General features: G+C 36.0%; 1 protein-coding gene across 2 annotated transcripts in view; it reads left to right on the plus strand.

Annotated features, from left to right (window-relative positions):
• AASS (aminoadipate-semialdehyde synthase) overlaps positions 1 to 18,440 on the plus strand; it is a 71,874-nt gene that overhangs the window by 26,635 nt on the left and 26,799 nt on the right. For both annotated transcript variants that reach the window (XM_043968166.1, XM_043968165.1), the window contains exons 9-13: positions 1,305 to 1,453; positions 3,596 to 3,718; positions 4,590 to 4,701; positions 7,105 to 7,164; positions 7,283 to 7,350. In XM_043968166.1, the coding sequence (XP_043824101.1) occupies positions 1,305 to 1,453; positions 3,596 to 3,718; positions 4,590 to 4,701; positions 7,105 to 7,164; positions 7,283 to 7,350 (512 nt within the window). The remainder of the gene's footprint in view (positions 1 to 1,304; positions 1,454 to 3,595; positions 3,719 to 4,589; positions 4,702 to 7,104; positions 7,165 to 7,282; positions 7,351 to 18,440) is intronic.

Genomic DNA, 18,440 nt, shown 5'->3' on the forward strand with positions numbered 1-18,440 from the left:
ATGTATATATGTATGTATACATATCACTTATTTAGTCATTTATTTTTAATAATTTACTTATCTATCCATTTATTTACTCCTTCATCCCTTTGCTTGCATAATCATTTATTTCTTTACTTATTCATTTGTTTGTCTATTTGTTCATTCATTCATCCATTTATTTGTTTGTTTATTCATACATTTATCCATTCATCCATCCATCCATCCATCCATTTATTTAATTATTTATTTATTTGTTATTTCCAGTTCTTTTCTCTCTTTCTTTAACATAATAAACATTTATAGTTAAAGTTTTGAGTTCCAACTCCTATCCCTCCTTCCCTCCCTCCCCTCTCTCCCTCCCTGAGGCAGTAAGCAGATATAGATTATATATGTGTAATTATGTAAAACAAGTTACACTCTTAATGCCATCTAAGTCATGTAGGATGTGACACTAAATGCAACTTGTAAATGAAAGAATGTGAAACTGAAAAATTCTTAGGTCAGACTATTAGCTCTGAGTACATTCAGAACTTTCTGACTGTAAATACTATGTATGCATGTATATAGCACCTTCCTCTGTGGACCTCACAGTGCTTACAGTTGTTATCTGATTTAATCTTCACAGCATCCCTGTGAGGAATGGGGTACATATTATCCCCCTATTGCAGGTAAGGAAAACGGAGCCCAGAGAAGTTGAGGTAGCCTGATTAAGGCTATGTAGTCGGTGGCATTGGAGGCAGAAATACAATACCAGGCTCTTGATTTGAAGTCTTGTTCTTTACCTACTAAGTAATGCTATTACCAAATGAAAATAAAAAAGACCCCATAGCTTTATTTCATGGGGAGCTCCCACTGCCACCTGGGATATGGTAGAACCTGCTCAGTTGATTGTCTTTTGCTATGAAAGAATGATCAATGATCTATCAAAACTAAAGAGGCATTAAGAAATAAGGTTAATAGTTATAATGACCTAGCTTGACCCTGGAGAAGAGTTGAGAACATATACTTTGAAGAGGTGAGGGATTATGGGTGTGGAACATTGAATACACTATCAGATTTTATTGATGCTGATTGTTTTTATTAAACCACCCTCTTTTAAAATTTTTTGTTACAAGGGATGGCCCTTAAATATGGGAGGGGCAAAAGATATATTTGCAAACAAAGGTGATATAAAAACAGAAGATGTCAACAAAAATAATTTTTAAAAGTAATTTTTAAAAGCTAGTTCCTGGATATACTGTTGATAGTTTGCTTCTAGCATAATCCTATGAATGTAGGTTACCTTTTATATCTCATATGGTCTCTTGGAATTTGCTTCATAGATTGCCCCATACACTACTTGTTTAATTAATGGAATCTACTGGGAACAAGACACTCCTCGCCTACTGAGTCGGCAAGATGCTCAGAAGCTCCTTGCCCCAGTCAAATCCTCAGTTGCAGCTGTTGAGGGTTGCCCTTCACTGCCCCACAAGTAAGTATCTACTCTTATGTTTTAATTATTTTTTTTTAATTTTTTGTTGAGGCAATTGGGGTTAAGTGACTTGCTCAGGGTCATACAGCTAGTAAGTGTTAAGTGTCTGAGGCTGGATTTGAACTCAGGTCCTCCTGACTCCAGGGCTAGTGCTCTATCCACTGTTCCACCTAGCTGCCCCTTCCTGTTTTTATAAATAAAATTTACAAACTGTTTAAAAAACATGTTTTGATTTTAATATAATTTTTAATCTCCCCTCTTCCTCCCTTCTCCAGAAAGTATAAAGATCTTTTACTGTAGGGCTAACAATTTTCTTTTTTCATATTAGCCCCCAAGATAGGGCCTTGGATCATCCAGCCTCTCAGTTTATAGGTAAAGACACTGAGGCCCATGGAATTAAAAATGACTTGCCTATGGCAATGAAAGTGAAAAGTAGCAGAACTTTCATTAGATTCCATCTTCCATCTTCAAATCTAGATAGTGCTACCATGAATCCTAGGGCTGAATTATTTTACTGAATACTTATTGAGTACTCAAAGTGGCCAAGACACTATTTTAAGTGCTGTGATAATAAAAGCTAATAGCTATTCTAGTACCATTCTAGGTACCTTAATAGATTAAAAAAGGTACAAGATAGGATCCCTGCCCTCAAGGAGCTTAGATTCTCTTTGGAGAGGTGAAACATAGACGCAGAAAAAGATAACTAATGTGATGTGATGGTCGTCATTAACTGCTAAGTGAGTTGTACAGTCAATATCTGTAATATAAGAGTTCAGAGGAGGAAGAACCTCGTGGACTGGTTTGCTCAGGTGAGGCTTCATGGCATAGGTAGAAAATGAGCTGGATCTTAATGGGATGATAGAATTCAGTGGGCAGAAGTAAGGGTGAAGGACACTCTTGGAGTGAGAGGGACATTGTGGGCAAAGATGTGGAAATAAGAAAAACAAGGTGTGCTCCAAGAACCCTATGTAAACCAGACTGATGATAGAGAAGGATGGCATAGAGGAATTGTGGAACATAAAGCCTGGGGGGTAGGTTTGGGCCAGACTGTTAGAAGGCATGGCCTACCAGGCCAAAGTATGGAAAGCATTCTTCACTGGACCCTTACTACCAATCGGACTTGAAGAAAAGAGATGATATTTTATAAACTATATCAGATTGCTTAAAGTCTTGGGGACAGGGACAGGGAAAGGAGGGAGGGAGGGATAGAACTTGACACTCAAAACTTTTTTTTGTTTTTGTTTTTGTTTTTTGGTGAGGCAATTGGGGTTAAGTGACTTGGCCGGGGTCACACAGGTAGTAAGTGTTAAGTGTCTGAGGCCGGATTTGAACTCAGGTACTCCTGACTCCAGGGCTGGTGCTCTATCCACTGCACCACCTAGCTGTCCCTTGACACTCAAAACTTTTAAAAAATGTTTTAAATTGTTTTAAAGTAATTGAGGGGAATAAGATATATTAAAATAATATATTATAAATAGTAATATATGGTAATAATATAAAAAGGAATACTAATTAATCGCTGGCTCTTTTTTAAAAAGAAAGGAGATGATGTGATGTGAGTAGTGTTCTAACAAGATTATTTAGGTGGCGGTGAACAGGATAGCTTAAAGGGGTGTCACTTGTCTCATCCCCAGCACCTAGCACAGTATCTGGCACATAGTAATTGCTTAATAAATTCCTTTATGATTGATTGATCTAGAGAAGTATAGGTAGCTGTTCTTTTGTCAAAGATAATTCTAAGGAAAGGCATCCTCTCTGGTTAATTTTGTTTTTAAGTGAGAAAACCAAGTCTTCCTTTGGAAGAACCTCCTAGTAATCTTTCCTTTAGTTGAGTTATTTATTCACTGATTCATTGATCATTGATTTACTCATTTACTTATTTATCTATTTATTTATGCATTCGTTTATTTATTTGCTTGTTTGTTCACTCATTTATTTATTTATTTGTTTGTTTGTTGATTTGGCTATTTATTTATTTATTTGATTATTTTCCCCTCAGTGTTCAGTGGAAAGGACTGGGAAATGCATATTAGAAGCTGCTATCTAATCTTTTGCTTTTGTTATATTTGTTGTTGATTTTGAGTACTGATGACAACTTTCAGTTGGTAACACAGTAAGACATATGGGCTTCCTCTCTTTCAGACTTCTGGCCATTTGTGACATTTCAGCGGACACTGGAGGGTCCATAGAATTCATGACAGAGTGTACAACAATAGATAGTCCCTTTTGTATGTATGATGCTGACCAGCATATTATTCATGACAGGTGAGTTTGTTAAACTAAGTAATTTAATTTGAATTGGGGAGGGGAGTAAGGTTATATATTTGTTTGTTTGTTTTTTGTTTTGGGGTGATGTTTTTTTTGGCAATGAGGATTAAGTGACTTGCCCAGAGTCACACAGCTAGTAAATGTCAAGTGTCTGAGGTCGGATTTGAACTCAAGTTCTTCTGAATCCAGGACCGGTGCTTTATCCACTGTGCCACCTAGCTGCCCCTGGGGTTATATATCTATGATATTTCAGTTAGGTTATTAAAATGCCAGGAGAAAATTGTCTAGGTGCACAACATCACAGCACTTACTAGCATGGATGTGTGAGCCTTTGATGGCAGTAGAAACATACTAAAGGCTGTGAGGGTCTGAGAGGTAATAATTCACATGCATGTAGTGCTTTAAGATTTGTGAAACACTTTTTAGCCTTGTGAATTAGGTTAAAAGAACCATTTCCTGCACTTTATAAATGAGGGAATTGAGATTCAGATAGAAGAAATAACGTGCATATATCATTACATAGCCAGTAAGTGTTAGAACTGGGGTTTTAATCTAAATCTTATTCTAAGTCCAGTGTCCTTTCTACCAAACCATGATGACTCTTCTGAGTTCATATATATTTAAATGCTAAGTTATAAAAAATGCAAGCATTTCAACTTTAAATACACATGTAATATTTATAGAAATGGAAGATTGTTGTATAAGACATTAGTAGTAAATAGGGTGTCAATTATTTTTATTCTTGTATATCATATACATAGTTTTGCGGTGGGCCAACATAATATACTATTCATACTAATGTGAGGAGTGTTAAAAGGTATGGTATGTTGGTCATTTTTGCACATATGAGTCATTTTGCTTCTTCTAGTGTTGAAGGCTCTGGGATACTCATGTGTTCCATTGACAATTTACCAGCCCAGCTCCCAATTGAAGCTACAGAATGCTTCGGAGATATGCTTTTTCCGTATGTTGAAGAAATGGTAAGTGGAATGGTGGACTCAGCAATGAGGATATCATTTTGAATGGAAACCAGAGACATTTAAAGAATATTCTGATCTTTTCCATCTAAGAAATCTTCTGTAGTTCTTTCTCTTCTCCAGTATTACTTGCAAAATTTACATTATTAATCTTCTACTTTCCTTGCTTTACCATTGTTATCATCTTTGTTCTCAGAGTTTATTTGTCTCTCGTTAAGGTATATTTGATTAAAATGTACCTTTGAACTCTCTCTCTCTCTCTCTCTCTCTCTCTCTCTCTCTCTCTCTCTCTCTCTCTCTCTCTCTCTCTCTCTCCCTCCCGCCCTCCCTCCCCCATTCTCTCTCTCCCTCCTTCTATCTTTCCTTCTAAACCCTTCTCCCCCCACCATCACTACATCTGTCTCTTCTCCTTTCTTCTCCTGCTTCCCACCTCATTTTCTTCTTTCTTTCCTTCTACCCCATCTCTCCCCACCCTCACCACATCTTCCCCTCCTTCTCTCCTCCTCCACCTCCCACCTCCCACCTCCCACCCCCCTTCTCGCTCCCTCCCTCCCTCTCTCATCTCTCTTTCCTTCTACCCCCTTCCCTTCCCAACCTCACTACCTCTTTCCCTTACTCCCCTCCCTCTTCCCCTTCTCCACCTCTCTCTTTCTCTCTGAACCATTTGTCCTAATATCCAGGCCAGTTTGGGTCATTTTAAAACCCTTCTCATCTGATTTAGTGTATTATAAAAATAAAAAATCAAATTGGATCTCTTTCTGTGGTAATTCATCAAATGGTCCTAGTAAAATTATGAAGAGTAGTTGGCAGAGATTTTATATCTTTGTTAGTGGTCAGTGCCTGGAATATCATTATATCGCATATTCATTGGTTGCTTTGCTAAAAAGAACCTCTCTACCACCACCATCCTCCCCCAACCCCATATATTTTTATGTTATAATTCGACACAAGTAGTTGTTAATGTTTCCTGGTAGGACTTTGTTTCTGGCAATAATAGGTCTAGATTCTTAGCCTCAGAAGCTAAGGAAGCTTTTCCTTAAATGCTGGGTATTTTCCCATTTGAGCTGTAGCTCTTGGAAACTACCATTCTAAAATGGCAGAATAGTTAGCAACAAAGCTAAATTCACAAGGCTGTGCTCTTCCTCCTTTCTAACAAATATCCTTTTCTTTTTTTTAACTCTTGACATGCCTTGCTTGCAAAAGAATGTCAAATAGTGAGCTGAACAGGATGTAAATGGTAAAGACGTTTGTTTTTTTATGGTGACATTAAATGTATGCTCTATATACATAATATGGGGAATTTAATAGATATTATGTATAAGGAACCATTATGTAATATAAGGACTATATGTATGTGGAAGCGAAGTGACTAAGGTCTAATAGTCACACAGGATATCATTAGGATAATATGGTGGTTCTTTGTACCTTCCCTGACTTGCCTCTCTCTTTACCATAGTACTACTAGTTTTTTATATTGGGCGAACTACTCCATGCCTCAGATGTTATCTCATTCCTCTCCCCAAGAAAAAATCTCCATTTAGTGCAGACATTTGAGTTATATTCTAAGAGGAAAGTAATTCGAAATAAAAAGAGTTGCTCAGCACCCTCCTTGCCCCATTTGGGAGGTGATGCCAAACTAGACTTTAGTATGGGACCAGGGAGGGATCACAGAACTGCCTTCTTTCCCCTTGACTACACATTTAGTGAACTATTTACTCCCAGTCCCTGAGGGTAGAGCTTAAGTAGCTAAGATTTTTTGGATACAACTTGAAAATAGAATAAGAGTTTAGAGAGGTAGATTCTGGGGGTTGTAGTTTTGTTTTCTGGATCCCTCTTGCTAGATTTTTAGGGAGTATGGTACTAATTGCCCACAATGCACTAGTCCTATGGCACAGAGCCATGTATTCCATTATTCAGTTTGAGTACAACCTTATGAAGGCATTTACTCTTTGACTCATGTCTTGTCTCTGTGTGTCTAGGCATGGGAGAAGAAGCAGGGGTATTTGGTTGGCCATTGGCCATACCCTCGCTCTGCTAGAAGGGACTATAGCTGAGAAGTAGTGACTATTTGCTGGAAAGGGTGGTAGTCAGGGATAAGTCCTGTGCTGTAATTTTTAACAAGCTTGATACAGCTCATTTAACCAGGGTCGGGGATGTTTTTCTTTGCCATAAACTCTGCCTAGAGTGGAGGTGGTGATATTACCATAGTTACCAGCTGGTAGTTTAAAATTTGGAATTTATGCTGAAATGGCATCTTCTTTAGGGCAGAGTTGAAAGTCCTTAGGAGGCAGAACGCTGTGCTCTTTAGAAAACATGCTTTTCCAAATTCCTTTCTTCTTTGACAGATGTTTCTGTGCACATGCCAACACAAGGAAACCTTCTTACCAGTTTCATTTGGCCTTTCAGATATTATCAGATGCGACTCAGCCTCTTGAAAGTCAGAATTTCTCTCCTGTTGTCCGAGATGTAAGTTGTGCAAATGTCTTTTCTCCCTCCTGCATCCCCTTTACTCCCACTCTAAACAAGTCTAAGATTTAAAAACCAGTTATGATGAAATAATTATGTTACTTTCATATTCTTTTAGGCAGTGATTGCATCAAATGGATCATTGCCTGAAAAGTATAAATATATCCAGAAGCTACGGGAAAGCAGGTAAAGTATTGCCTAGAGCCTCTTCTTTTCTCAAGTCTCTTATTTTAGATTTGGTGACAGTTTTTGCTTTTATGAGAAACATAGTTTGGCACAGTAGAAAGAGCTAGATTTGGAGTCATGAAGGGCTTAAATCTTGCCTATGATCTTAAAAATAGAAAAATTATTGGCCTGAATAACTTAGCATTAATTTCTCATCTATAAAATTGGGCTAAAACCTGTAGCATCTACCTGAAAAGGTCACTTTGAGGCTCAAAAATAGTAATGTATGTAAAGTACTTTTTAAAAATTCTCCAATTACATCTAAAAACAATTTAATTTTTTTTAAAGTTTTGAATTCCAAATTCTATTCTTCCTTTCTCCACTACCCCGTCCCTGAGAAGGTAAGCAATCTGATATGTTATATATGTGAAACCATGTAAAACATTTCCACATAAGTAATTTTTGTGGAAGAATCCTCAAACAAAGAGAGAGAGAGAGAGAGAGAGAGAGAGAGAGAGAGAGAGAGAGAGAGAGAGAGAGAGAAAGAACTGAAAAATAGTATGCTTCATTCTGTATTCAGATGCTATCACTTCTTTCTTGGAGGCAGACAGCATTTTTCATTACGAGTCCTTTGAGATTGTCTTTGATCGTTGTATTGCTGAGAAGAGCTAAGTCACTCATATTTAATCATCTTACAATATAGTTGTTATTGTGTACAATGTTCTCCTGATTCTGCTCACTTCATTCTGCATCAGTTCACCTAAGTCTTTTCAGGTTTCTCTGAAACAATCTTGTTTGTTATTTCTTATAGCATATTTCATTACAGTCATATACCACAACTTGTTTAGTCATTCCCCAACTAATGGGCACACCCTCAATTTCTAATTCTATGCCACCACATAAAAATAACTGTTATAAATATTTTTGTACAAATGAGTTCTTCTTGCCACCCCCCCCCATTTTTTATTCTTTGGGATACAAACCTAGTAGTGGTATTGCTGGGTCGAAGGATATATACAATTTTATACCCCTTTGGGCATAGCTCCAAATTATTCTCTAGAATGGTTGGATCCATTTACAACTACACCAATAGTACATTAGGGTTGCAGTTTTCCCATATACCATTCCACCATTTGTCATTTTCCTTTTCTGTCACATTAGCCAATCTGATAGGTGTGAGATGGTACCTCATAGTTGTTTTAATTTGCATTTCTGTAATAAATAGTGATCTAAAGCATTTTTATATGACTATACATAGCTTTGATTTGTCTGAAAACTACCTGTTCATATACTTTGACCTTTTATCAATTGAGAAATGACTTGTATTCTTATAAATTTGACTCAGTTCTCTATAAAGTTAAGAAATAAGGCCTTTACCAGAGATATGTGCTATAAAATTTTTCCAGTCCCCCAGTTTTCTGCTTACCTTCTAATTTTGGTTGTATTGGCTTTGTTTGTGCAAAAACTTTTAAATTTTATATAATCAAAATTATCCATTTTGCACTATGGAATGCTCTCTATAGCTTGTGTGATTGTAAATTCTTCCCTTACCCATAGATCTGACAGATAAACTATCCCATACTCTCCTTATTTGCTTATAGCACTCTTTATGTCTAAATCATGTACTCATTTTAACCTTAACTTGGTATACCATGTGAGATATTGTTTTCACACAGTTTCTTTGTTTGTTTGTTTGTTTTTTTAATGAGGCAATTGGAGTTAAGTGACTTGCCCAGGGTCACACAGCTAGTAAGTGATAAGTGTCTGAGGCTGGATTTGAACTCAGGTACTCCTGACTCCAGGGCAGGTGCTCTATCCACTGCGCCACCTAGCTGCCCCCTCACCCAGTTTTTAACCATAATTTTTTTCCAGTTTTCCCAAATAGTGAGTTCTTGTCACAAGAGTTTGTATATTTAGGTTTATCAAACACTGAACTATTATTATCATTTACTATAATTTATTGTGTACCTAATCTCTTCCATCTCCACCCTATTTCTTAGCCAGTACCAGATTATTTTGATGATTATTGTTTTATAATATGGTATGAGAACTGGTATAGTGAGGCTGTCTCCCTTCATCTTTTCCGCCATTAAGTCCCTTGATATTCTTGACCTTTTGTTCTTCCAGATGAATTTTGTTATTTTTTCTAGCTCTGAACAATATTTTTTCTTGGTAGTTTGCTGTGGCACTAAATAAGTAAATTAATTTAGGTACAATTGTCATCTTTATCATATTGGCTTAGCCTCCTCATGAACAATTAATATTTTTCCAATTGTTTAGAATTGACTTTATGTGGAAAGTGTTTTATAACTGTGTTCATATAGGTTCTGGGTTTGTCTTGGCAGGTAGACTCCCAAGTATTTTATATTGTCTAGAGTTGTTTTAAATGGAATTGCTCTTTCTATCTCTTTCTTCTGGATTTTGTTGGTAATATATAGAATTGTGGATAATTTTATGTGGGTTTATTTTATATCCTGTGTGGGGACCAATTTTTAATTGGGGAGTGAAAGCTAAGCATCTTGCCCGCAATATTGGGGCAAGGAAGGAGACTGGCAGCCTCCCTCAAAACAGAACAAGATTTATTTTAACAAGAACGAACTTAAAAACAAAACACAAACAGGATCAGTAGGATTAAGGGAAAAGAAATAAAATGGGGAAAGGGAAATTATTATACCTGAAAAAATACCACCGCCCAGGAATCAGCTGAAAAAACACAGCAGAATGCCTGTCGCTTTCCAGCTTCCACCTCGAATGCCCGATTCTCTTCCCCCAAACCTAGAAACTCCCCACACAGCTCCAGCCAATAGGATGGCCGATCTGACAGTCACATGACTGCCCTCACTAGGCTTCCAATCATTATAATTTTGCCAGGCCCTTGTAGGTGATGATGTGAGGTGTCAGAGCCCTGGCAATGGCTACAACCAGTGGGTGGAGCACCATGCAGTTTGCGGAGCCCCAGGCCAGTGCGTGCTGAGGCATAAAAACCTCAAATAACAATTAATTCTTTACACCTGAAACTTTGCTAAAGTTGTTAATTGTTTCAAATAGTTTTTTACTTAATTTTTTAGAATTCTCTAAATATACCATCATATTATTTGCAAAGAATAATAGTTTTGTTTCCTCACTGTCCATTATAATTCCTTCAGTTTCTTTTTATTCTTTTATTGTGATAGCTAGCATTTCTAGAACAATATTGAAGAAAGTGGTGAGTGATAATGTGCATCCTTGCTTCACTCCTTATCTTATTGGGATGGCTTCTAGCTTATCCCCTTTACAGATAATGCTTGCTGATAGTTTTATTTAAAAAAAAAATAAGCATTTTTATTTAATGTTTTTTAGGTCCAAATTTTATCCTTCCTTCCCTCTCTCCCCTCCCCCTTCCCTGAGGTGGTAAGCAATCAGATACGGGTTATACATGTGCAACTATGTAAAACATTATCATATTAGTCATTTTGGATAGGAGAATTTGAATTAAAGAAAAAATAAAAGAAACCAAAAAATAGTCTGTGTTCAATCAATATTAGTTCTTTCTTTGGAGGTGGATAGTATGCTTCATCATTAGTCCTTTATGATTGTCTTGGATCATTGTATTGCTGAGAATAGTTAAGTCTTTCACAGTTCTTCATCAAACAATATTGCTATCTCTGTGCACAATATTCTCCTGTTTCTGCTCACTTCACTATACATCAGTTCATGCAAGTCTTTCCAGGTCTTTTTGAAATCATCCTCTTTGTTATTTCTTATAGTATAATAATATTCAATCACCATCATATGCTGCAGCTTGTTTATTCATTCCCCAATGGATGGGCATTCCTTTGATTTCCAATTCTCAGCCACCACAAAAAGAGAGGCTACAAATATTTTTGTACAAATAGGTCTTTTTCTCTCTTGGGGATGTCTTTGGGACATAAAGTGGTTTTGCTGGATCAAAGGGTATGCACAGTTTGATAGCCCTTTGGGCATAGTTTCAAATTGCTCTGCAGAATGGTTGGATTCATTCACAACTCCGCCAGCAGTGGATTTTGTTGATGGTTTTAGATGGATGCTACTGATCATTTTAAGGAAAGCTCCATTTATTCCTATGCTCGCTATGGGTGTTGTATTTTGTCAAAGTCTTTTTCTGTATCTATTGAGATCATCATATGGTTTCTGTTGGTTTTGTTATTGATATGGTCAATTATGCTGATAGTTTTCCTAACATCGAACCAGTCCTACATTCCTGGTTTAAATCCTACCTGGTCATAGTGTATGGTGCTTGTGACATATTGCTGTAATCTTCTTGCTAGTATTTTATTTAAAATTTTTGCATCAATATTCATTGTCTGTTTTTTTCCGTAAAACCAGTTCCCATATTTATTTTTCAGTTCAGTGGTTTTCTTACTTTCAATTTTATTAATCTCTCCTTTGATTTTCAGGATGTTTAACTGTGGATTTAAAATTTGTTCTTTTTACATGTTTTTTCTTATTTGCATGCCCAATTCATTGATTTGTTTTTTCTCTATTTTATTGATGTAAGAATTTAGAGATATACATTTTTCCCTAAGTACTGCTTTTGCCGCATCCCGCAAATTTTGGTATGTTGTATCATTGTTGTCATTCTCTTTAATGAAATTATTGTTTCTATGAGGGTGCTGTTGGCTAGCACTGGGGGTGTGGCCTTGTTGGTGGCCTGTACTGGGAGTGGGACGTTATCACTGTCCTCTAAAGGCTGTTGGCTTGCCTTGGGGCTTGGACCTCCCAACTGGTTTGCACTGGGGGTGGGACCTCACTAGTAGCTTGCCCCAGCCTGGGGTCTTGCCCTTGGCCTCCTGTGGTGTGGCATGTGACTGGCTTGCTAGGTGCTGCTCTCTCCTCCCATCCCAGTGAAATCTTTCCTGCTGACCTTCCAAGCTATCCTGGGCTGGTAAGCTGCTTTACCACTCCTAAGTTTGTTTTGAGGTATTATTGTAAGGTTATTTGGAGGACAATTTGGGAGGGCTCAGGGAAATTTCTGCCTTACTCTGCCATCTTGGCATTAGAAACCTAAAGCATTCTTTAAACTTCAAAGCATTTTATAATTATTAGTTATTATTATCATTATAAATAAGATCCCTATTTTCCTTGATATCTGATTTAAAATGTACAGAAATGGATTGTTTCAGGATGTTGCAACTGCCTTTGTTTGCCACATTTGCTTTTGTGAACACTTTGTATTAAATGTTATGTTATTCTTTGGGTAATAACAGTAATAACCAAGAAATTGGAGCAAATATTTTTTTCTATGGTGGTCAGAATTAACTACTTTTATTGCCATATTTAACTTCCTATATACTTTCCTAAATGGGAAATCATGAAACTTTGGCATATATACATATACATGTACTCTCTCTTTCTCTTTCTTTTTCTCTTTCTCTTTTTCTTTCTCTTTTTCTCTTTCTTTTTTCTCTTTCTTTCTCTTCCTCTTTCCCTTTCCCTATCTTTCCATATAGATATGTGTACATACATATACACATGTGCACATATATCCACACACATAACTATTCATGATGATATTTTTATATCTAGGATAGGAGCTTCCTACTTTGCTGTTATTTAGAAGGGAAAAAAGAGAAAGAATCCTTCTCTATCTTCATACATTTAGGAATGCATTCCTTTTCCCCTTTTATGTATATTTTGAGGTCTTGTAAGTCAATGTTATGATAACCCTATAAAGTATGGATTTCATTTCTTAGAAAATGATTTTTCCTTACTTTTTTGTTGAAAAAAATATAACGTTATATTATATTTCCATAGGTTAAACTTAGAATAAAAATCATATCTTCTGAGTAATGCTTAATTCTTACCTTCTAACAGAGAATGGAACCAACAGCTATATAATTTTAATTCTCTGTTTACATGTTCATTATGTATTGTTTAAGTATACTCTATCATTCCACAGAAATTTTTATCATTAAACTGACATCTGACATCTCCTACCTTTGTTTTGCTTGAGTTTTTTCTTCATGCAGTTTTCCCCAAAGAAGTGGTATAAATATATAGATTTTTTTTTAGTGAGGCAATTGGGGTTAAGTGACTTGCCCAGGGTTACACAGCTAGTAAGTGTTAAGTGTCTGAGGCCGGATTTGAACTCAGGTACTCCAGGGCCAGTGCTCTATCCGCTGCGCCACCTAGCTGCCCCAAATATATAGATTTTTTAAAAGAAGAAGGAATCTCATGGTCATGAATTTTTAAAGAAAAGGTTAACTTTGCCTACCATGATACTGAAACTTAAAAAAAAAATAGAGTAACTTATAATGAAGTATTACCCTCAGTTTTGTTGCATGCTCTAAACCAGATATATTAAAGCAAATGGAGGAAATCACATGCATAGGGAAATAAATGACTTAGACTACATTTGGTGTTGACCATCCAAGCTATTGGATTCAAACTCATATTTTTCAATTGATCTCTTTCCTTCATGTACCAGTATAGGGACTGCTTCTCTACTCCAGATCTTAACTGGTTCATCCCTTCTCATTTTGTGACATTTTTGCCTGGTTTTCTTTCTTTTTTCAACATTTATAATTTCTTTGAGAACTTGCACATATTCTATGTACCACAATATTATGAGATATATATGAATTAATTAATGTTCTTGTTCTGTGATACTATAAATTTTTTAGTTCTAAATTCAACAGTTGATTTAATTCTATTTTCCCCTTTGTTATCATTATTTTCATTATCTTTCTCTAAGATTTGCCTAGCTCTGATAAAACATTAAGTTCTATCATCTTGTTTCAATGTTATTCTGCAACTCAGTTAACTTTATACATCTATATGGCATGCCATTTGATGCATATATGTTTTATACTGACATTGGTTTATCATTCATGATTTCTTTAGGCAAAATGTATTTTTACCCGTTAGATTTTCTTAATAATTATGAGTTGTTTTTAATCTTGTCTGATAACATGACTGAAACTGCTTTTTAGATATAGTTGATACACTTTAAATTTTGTTATAGCCTCTCATTTTCATTCTATATGTCTTTATTTAAATTGTGTTTCTCTATGTCCAAAATATTTGGATTTTAATTCCTAATTCAGTCTGTAAATTCTCTTTCATTATATTGGATTGTTAATCCATTGTAATTGTTAGGCTTCTGTTTTTCTCCTTTTATTTCTTTTATTGTGATTTCATTGGTATAATGTTCCATCACCACAAATTATTAAGCCATTCCATAATTGATGGGCATCCCCTCAGTTTCCAATTCTTTACCACCACAGAAAGAACTGCTATAAATATTTTTGTACAATTAGGATCTTTTCCTCTTCCTTGAAGCTCCCTGGAATACCTAGTAGTGATATTGGTGGGTCAAAGGGTATGTACAGTTTCATAGCTCTTTGGACATAGTTCCAAATTGCACCAGAATGATCAAACTAGTTTACACTCCCACCAGCAGGGCATTAGTGTTCCTATTTTCCTACATCCCCTCCAACATTTGTCATTTTTCTTTTCTGACATCTTAGCCAAACTGATGGGTATAGCGTGGTACCTTAGAGTTGTTTTGATGTGCATTTCTGTAATAGTTAGTGATGTAGAGCACTTTTTCATATGACTATTGATAGCTTTGATTTCTTTTTTGGAAAACTGCTTATATCCTCTGATCATTTATCAACTAGAGAATGGCTTCTATTTTTAATAAATTGGTTAACATCTTTATATATCTGAGAAATGAGACCTTTATTCCAAACACTTGCTACAACTTTTATTCCCAGTTTCTGGCTTTTCTTCTAATTTGGCTGCATTGGTTTTGTATGTATGAAAACTTTTTTTCATGTTTTGTAATCAAATTATTCATTTTACTTCTCAGGAACCTCTGTGTGTCTTATTTAGTCAAAAACCCTTCCCCTATCCATAGATCTGACAGGTAATTTCTTTTATACTCCACTAATTTGCTTATGATATCACTATAATCTAAGCCATGTACCCATATTGAGCTTATTTTGGTATACAGTGTGAGATATTTATTTTCTGCCACACTAAGTTCCAGTTTTCCCAGCAATTTTTATTGAATAGTGAGCACTTGTCCCAATAGCTGGGATCTTGGGGTTTATCAAATACCAGGTGACTGTGCTCATTTGCTTAGATTATGTACCTAGTTTATTCCATTTATCGACCACTTTATTTCTAGTACCAAATTGCTTTGGTGATTCCTGTTTTGTAGTATAGTTTAAGATCTGGTACTACTGGGCTCCCTTCCTTCACATTTTTTTCCATTGGGTCTCTTGATATTCTTGATCTTTTTTCCTCCACATGAATTTTGTAATTTTTTCTATCTCTATAAAGTAATTATTTAGTAGTTTGATTAGGATGGCACTGAATAAGTAAATTAATTTAGGGAGTATTGTCATTTTTATTGCATTGGTTTAACCTACCAATGAGCAATTAAGATTACTCCAAATTATTTAGATGTGTCTTTATGTGAAGGGTGTTTTGTAATTCTGTTTATATAATTCCTGTGGGTGTGTTTTGGCAGGTAAATTCCCAAATATTTTATAGTATTTGAAGTTATTTTAAATGGAATTTCTCTTTCTATGTCTTGTTTCTGGACTTTGTTGATAATATACAGAAATTCTGATGATTTGTATGAGTTTATTTTATATCCTGATAACTAACTGAAATTGTTAATTGTTTAGTTCTTTGACTACTCATTGCTTAGGATTAGGTTATTTATTTTCTAATTAATTTAAAATCTATGATTCAAATTCCCTTTGTTGAATGTAATTTTATTACCTTATGGTCAGAAAAATATGCATTTAATATTTTTGCTTTTATGTATTTGTTTCTGAGGTTTTGGGGGTTTTTTTTAGTGAGTCAATTGGGGTTAAGTGACTTGCCCAGGGTCACACAACTGTGGTAGCTGCTAAATCTTGTGTGATCCTGACCTTAGATTTACACTATTTGAGTTGTTTCTTTCTGGTTGCTGGAAGTATTTTCTCCTTGACCTGGGAGCTCTGGATTACGATTATACTATCTCTTGGAATTTTCATTTTGGAATTTATTTCAGGAGGTGATGATGCATTCTTTCAATTTTGACTTTGCTCTCTGGTTCTAAGATTCCTAGACATTTGCTCTTTATAATTTCTTCAAATATGTTGTCTAAACTGTTCATGTCTTTCAGGTGATTCATGATTCTTAAGTTATTTCTCATTGATCTATTTTCCAGGTCAGTTGTTTTTCCTTAAATATTTCACAGTTTCTACTGTAACGATTGGAATAACGCCACCTGCTGGATACTTACTGTAGAAGAGTTCTGCCCATGAAGGGAAGGTCTTTGAGGGCAAGACCAGGATAAGAATTTGGTAAAGAGAGAGAGAAAGGCCTAGATTCCTATCTATTAAAGGGAGAGCACATTTCTAGCTCCCTTCTCCGCCAGAGTCCTCAGGAAAAAGCCCCAGAGTCAGCGCCAGTCTCTTCCTTCCTCCTCCCACTAGTCCGCGTCACTTCCTGACTCCTGGTCTTGCCCTCAAAGACCTTCCCTTCATGGGCAGAACTCTTCTACAGTAAGTATCCAGCAGGTGGCGTTATTCCAATTGTTACACTTCTATTTTTCAGTCTTTTGAATTTGTTTTCTTGTTTCTCCATGTCTCATGGAATCATTAGCTTTCATTTGGTCAATTTTAAGTTTTACGGAATTCTTTACTTCAATATTCTTTGTGCCTTCTTTAACAAGCAATTAATTCTCTTCCTGTAATTTTCTTGCAGAGTTCTTATTTCTTGTCTTAGTTTTTTCCTCTATCACTTTTATTTGACTTTTCCTTTCTTTCCTTCCTTCCTTCCTTCTCTTTCATTTTGGTTGATTTTTATTCATTCATTCATTCGTTTGTTTGTTTATTTGTTTAGTGGGGCAATGAGGGTTAAGTGACTTGCCCAGGGTCACACAGCTCATAAGTGTCAAGTGTCTGAAGTCAGATTTGAACTCAGGTCCTCCTGAATCCAGGGCTGGTGCTTTACCCACTGTGCCACCTAGCTGCCCCCTTGGATGCTTTTTAATTGCTTTCTTTAGCTCTTCCAAAAATTCTCATTTGGCTTGTATCCAATCTGCATTTCTTTGAGGCTTTGCTTTTAGATGTTTTTAAGTTATTTTCTTTTGAGTTTGTGTCTAGAGCTTCCCTGTCACCATAGTAGCTTTTCATGGTCAGGTTCTGTTTTTGTTGTTTTTTTCATTTTCCCAGGCTACTTATTGACTTTGAACTTTTTATATAAGAGTGGGGTTCTTATCACTTCTAAGAAGTGGGTATGACTTGTCTGAGTTTTTGTCTTTTATGTACTCCTGCTGCTTTCACAGCTCAGTCTGGAGGGCCTGTGAGTTTTAGGAGGCTCTGACATGTCTGTTTACTGCTCTCCTAGTCTGCAGCAGCCTTAAACAGGAAGTATCCCTGCCCCCTTGTATCTGTGAGTGCTTCTCTCTGCCCTAAAACTGTGACCTAATGCATTTGAGTTTCTAATCTTTTTTTTTTTTTCTGTGTCATTTGCTGGCCTTTCTGTGGCTTCCACAAAACTCCCCAAATATTCCCATTTAATCTCTTATGTTGACTCGTAATATGTCGAAACTGCAAAGTCATGATGTGGAAGGAATAGCTATAGTTTATTATTGTTACAATTATTATTTCTATTATTGTGAGCTCATAGTAAGTAATTATTACTGGTGGTAACAAGCAGATAGTACTAGTGTGAATGAATGAATGAAAAAGCATTTATTAAGCACTTAATATTTGCCAAGAACTATACTAAATGCTTGGGACACAAATGGAAAAAAGTAATATAGTCCCTGCTTTCAAGGAGCTTACACTATTTGTAGGAGACAACACACAAAGGAAAGTTCAGCAGCAGGATAGATAGAAATGTCCAGCTGTCCTAAAGGCTCAGTGGTGGGGCAGATGTCCAGGCACAGAGATCCTTAAATAAAAGATATCTATATGTCTATATATTTATGTAATAATAATCATAGTTAACATTTACATAGCACTTATTATGTGCCAGGTACTGTTCTAAGTGCTTTACGATTATCTCATTTGTTCTTCACAAATGATAAGGAAACTGAGGCAGACGAAAGTTGAGTGACTTGTCCAGGGTCACACAGCTAGGAA

The sequence above is a fragment of the Dromiciops gliroides genome, chromosome 5 (genome assembly GCF_019393635.1).
Source record: "Dromiciops gliroides isolate mDroGli1 chromosome 5, mDroGli1.pri, whole genome shotgun sequence".
Taxonomy (NCBI): Eukaryota; Metazoa; Chordata; class Mammalia; order Microbiotheria; family Microbiotheriidae; genus Dromiciops; species Dromiciops gliroides.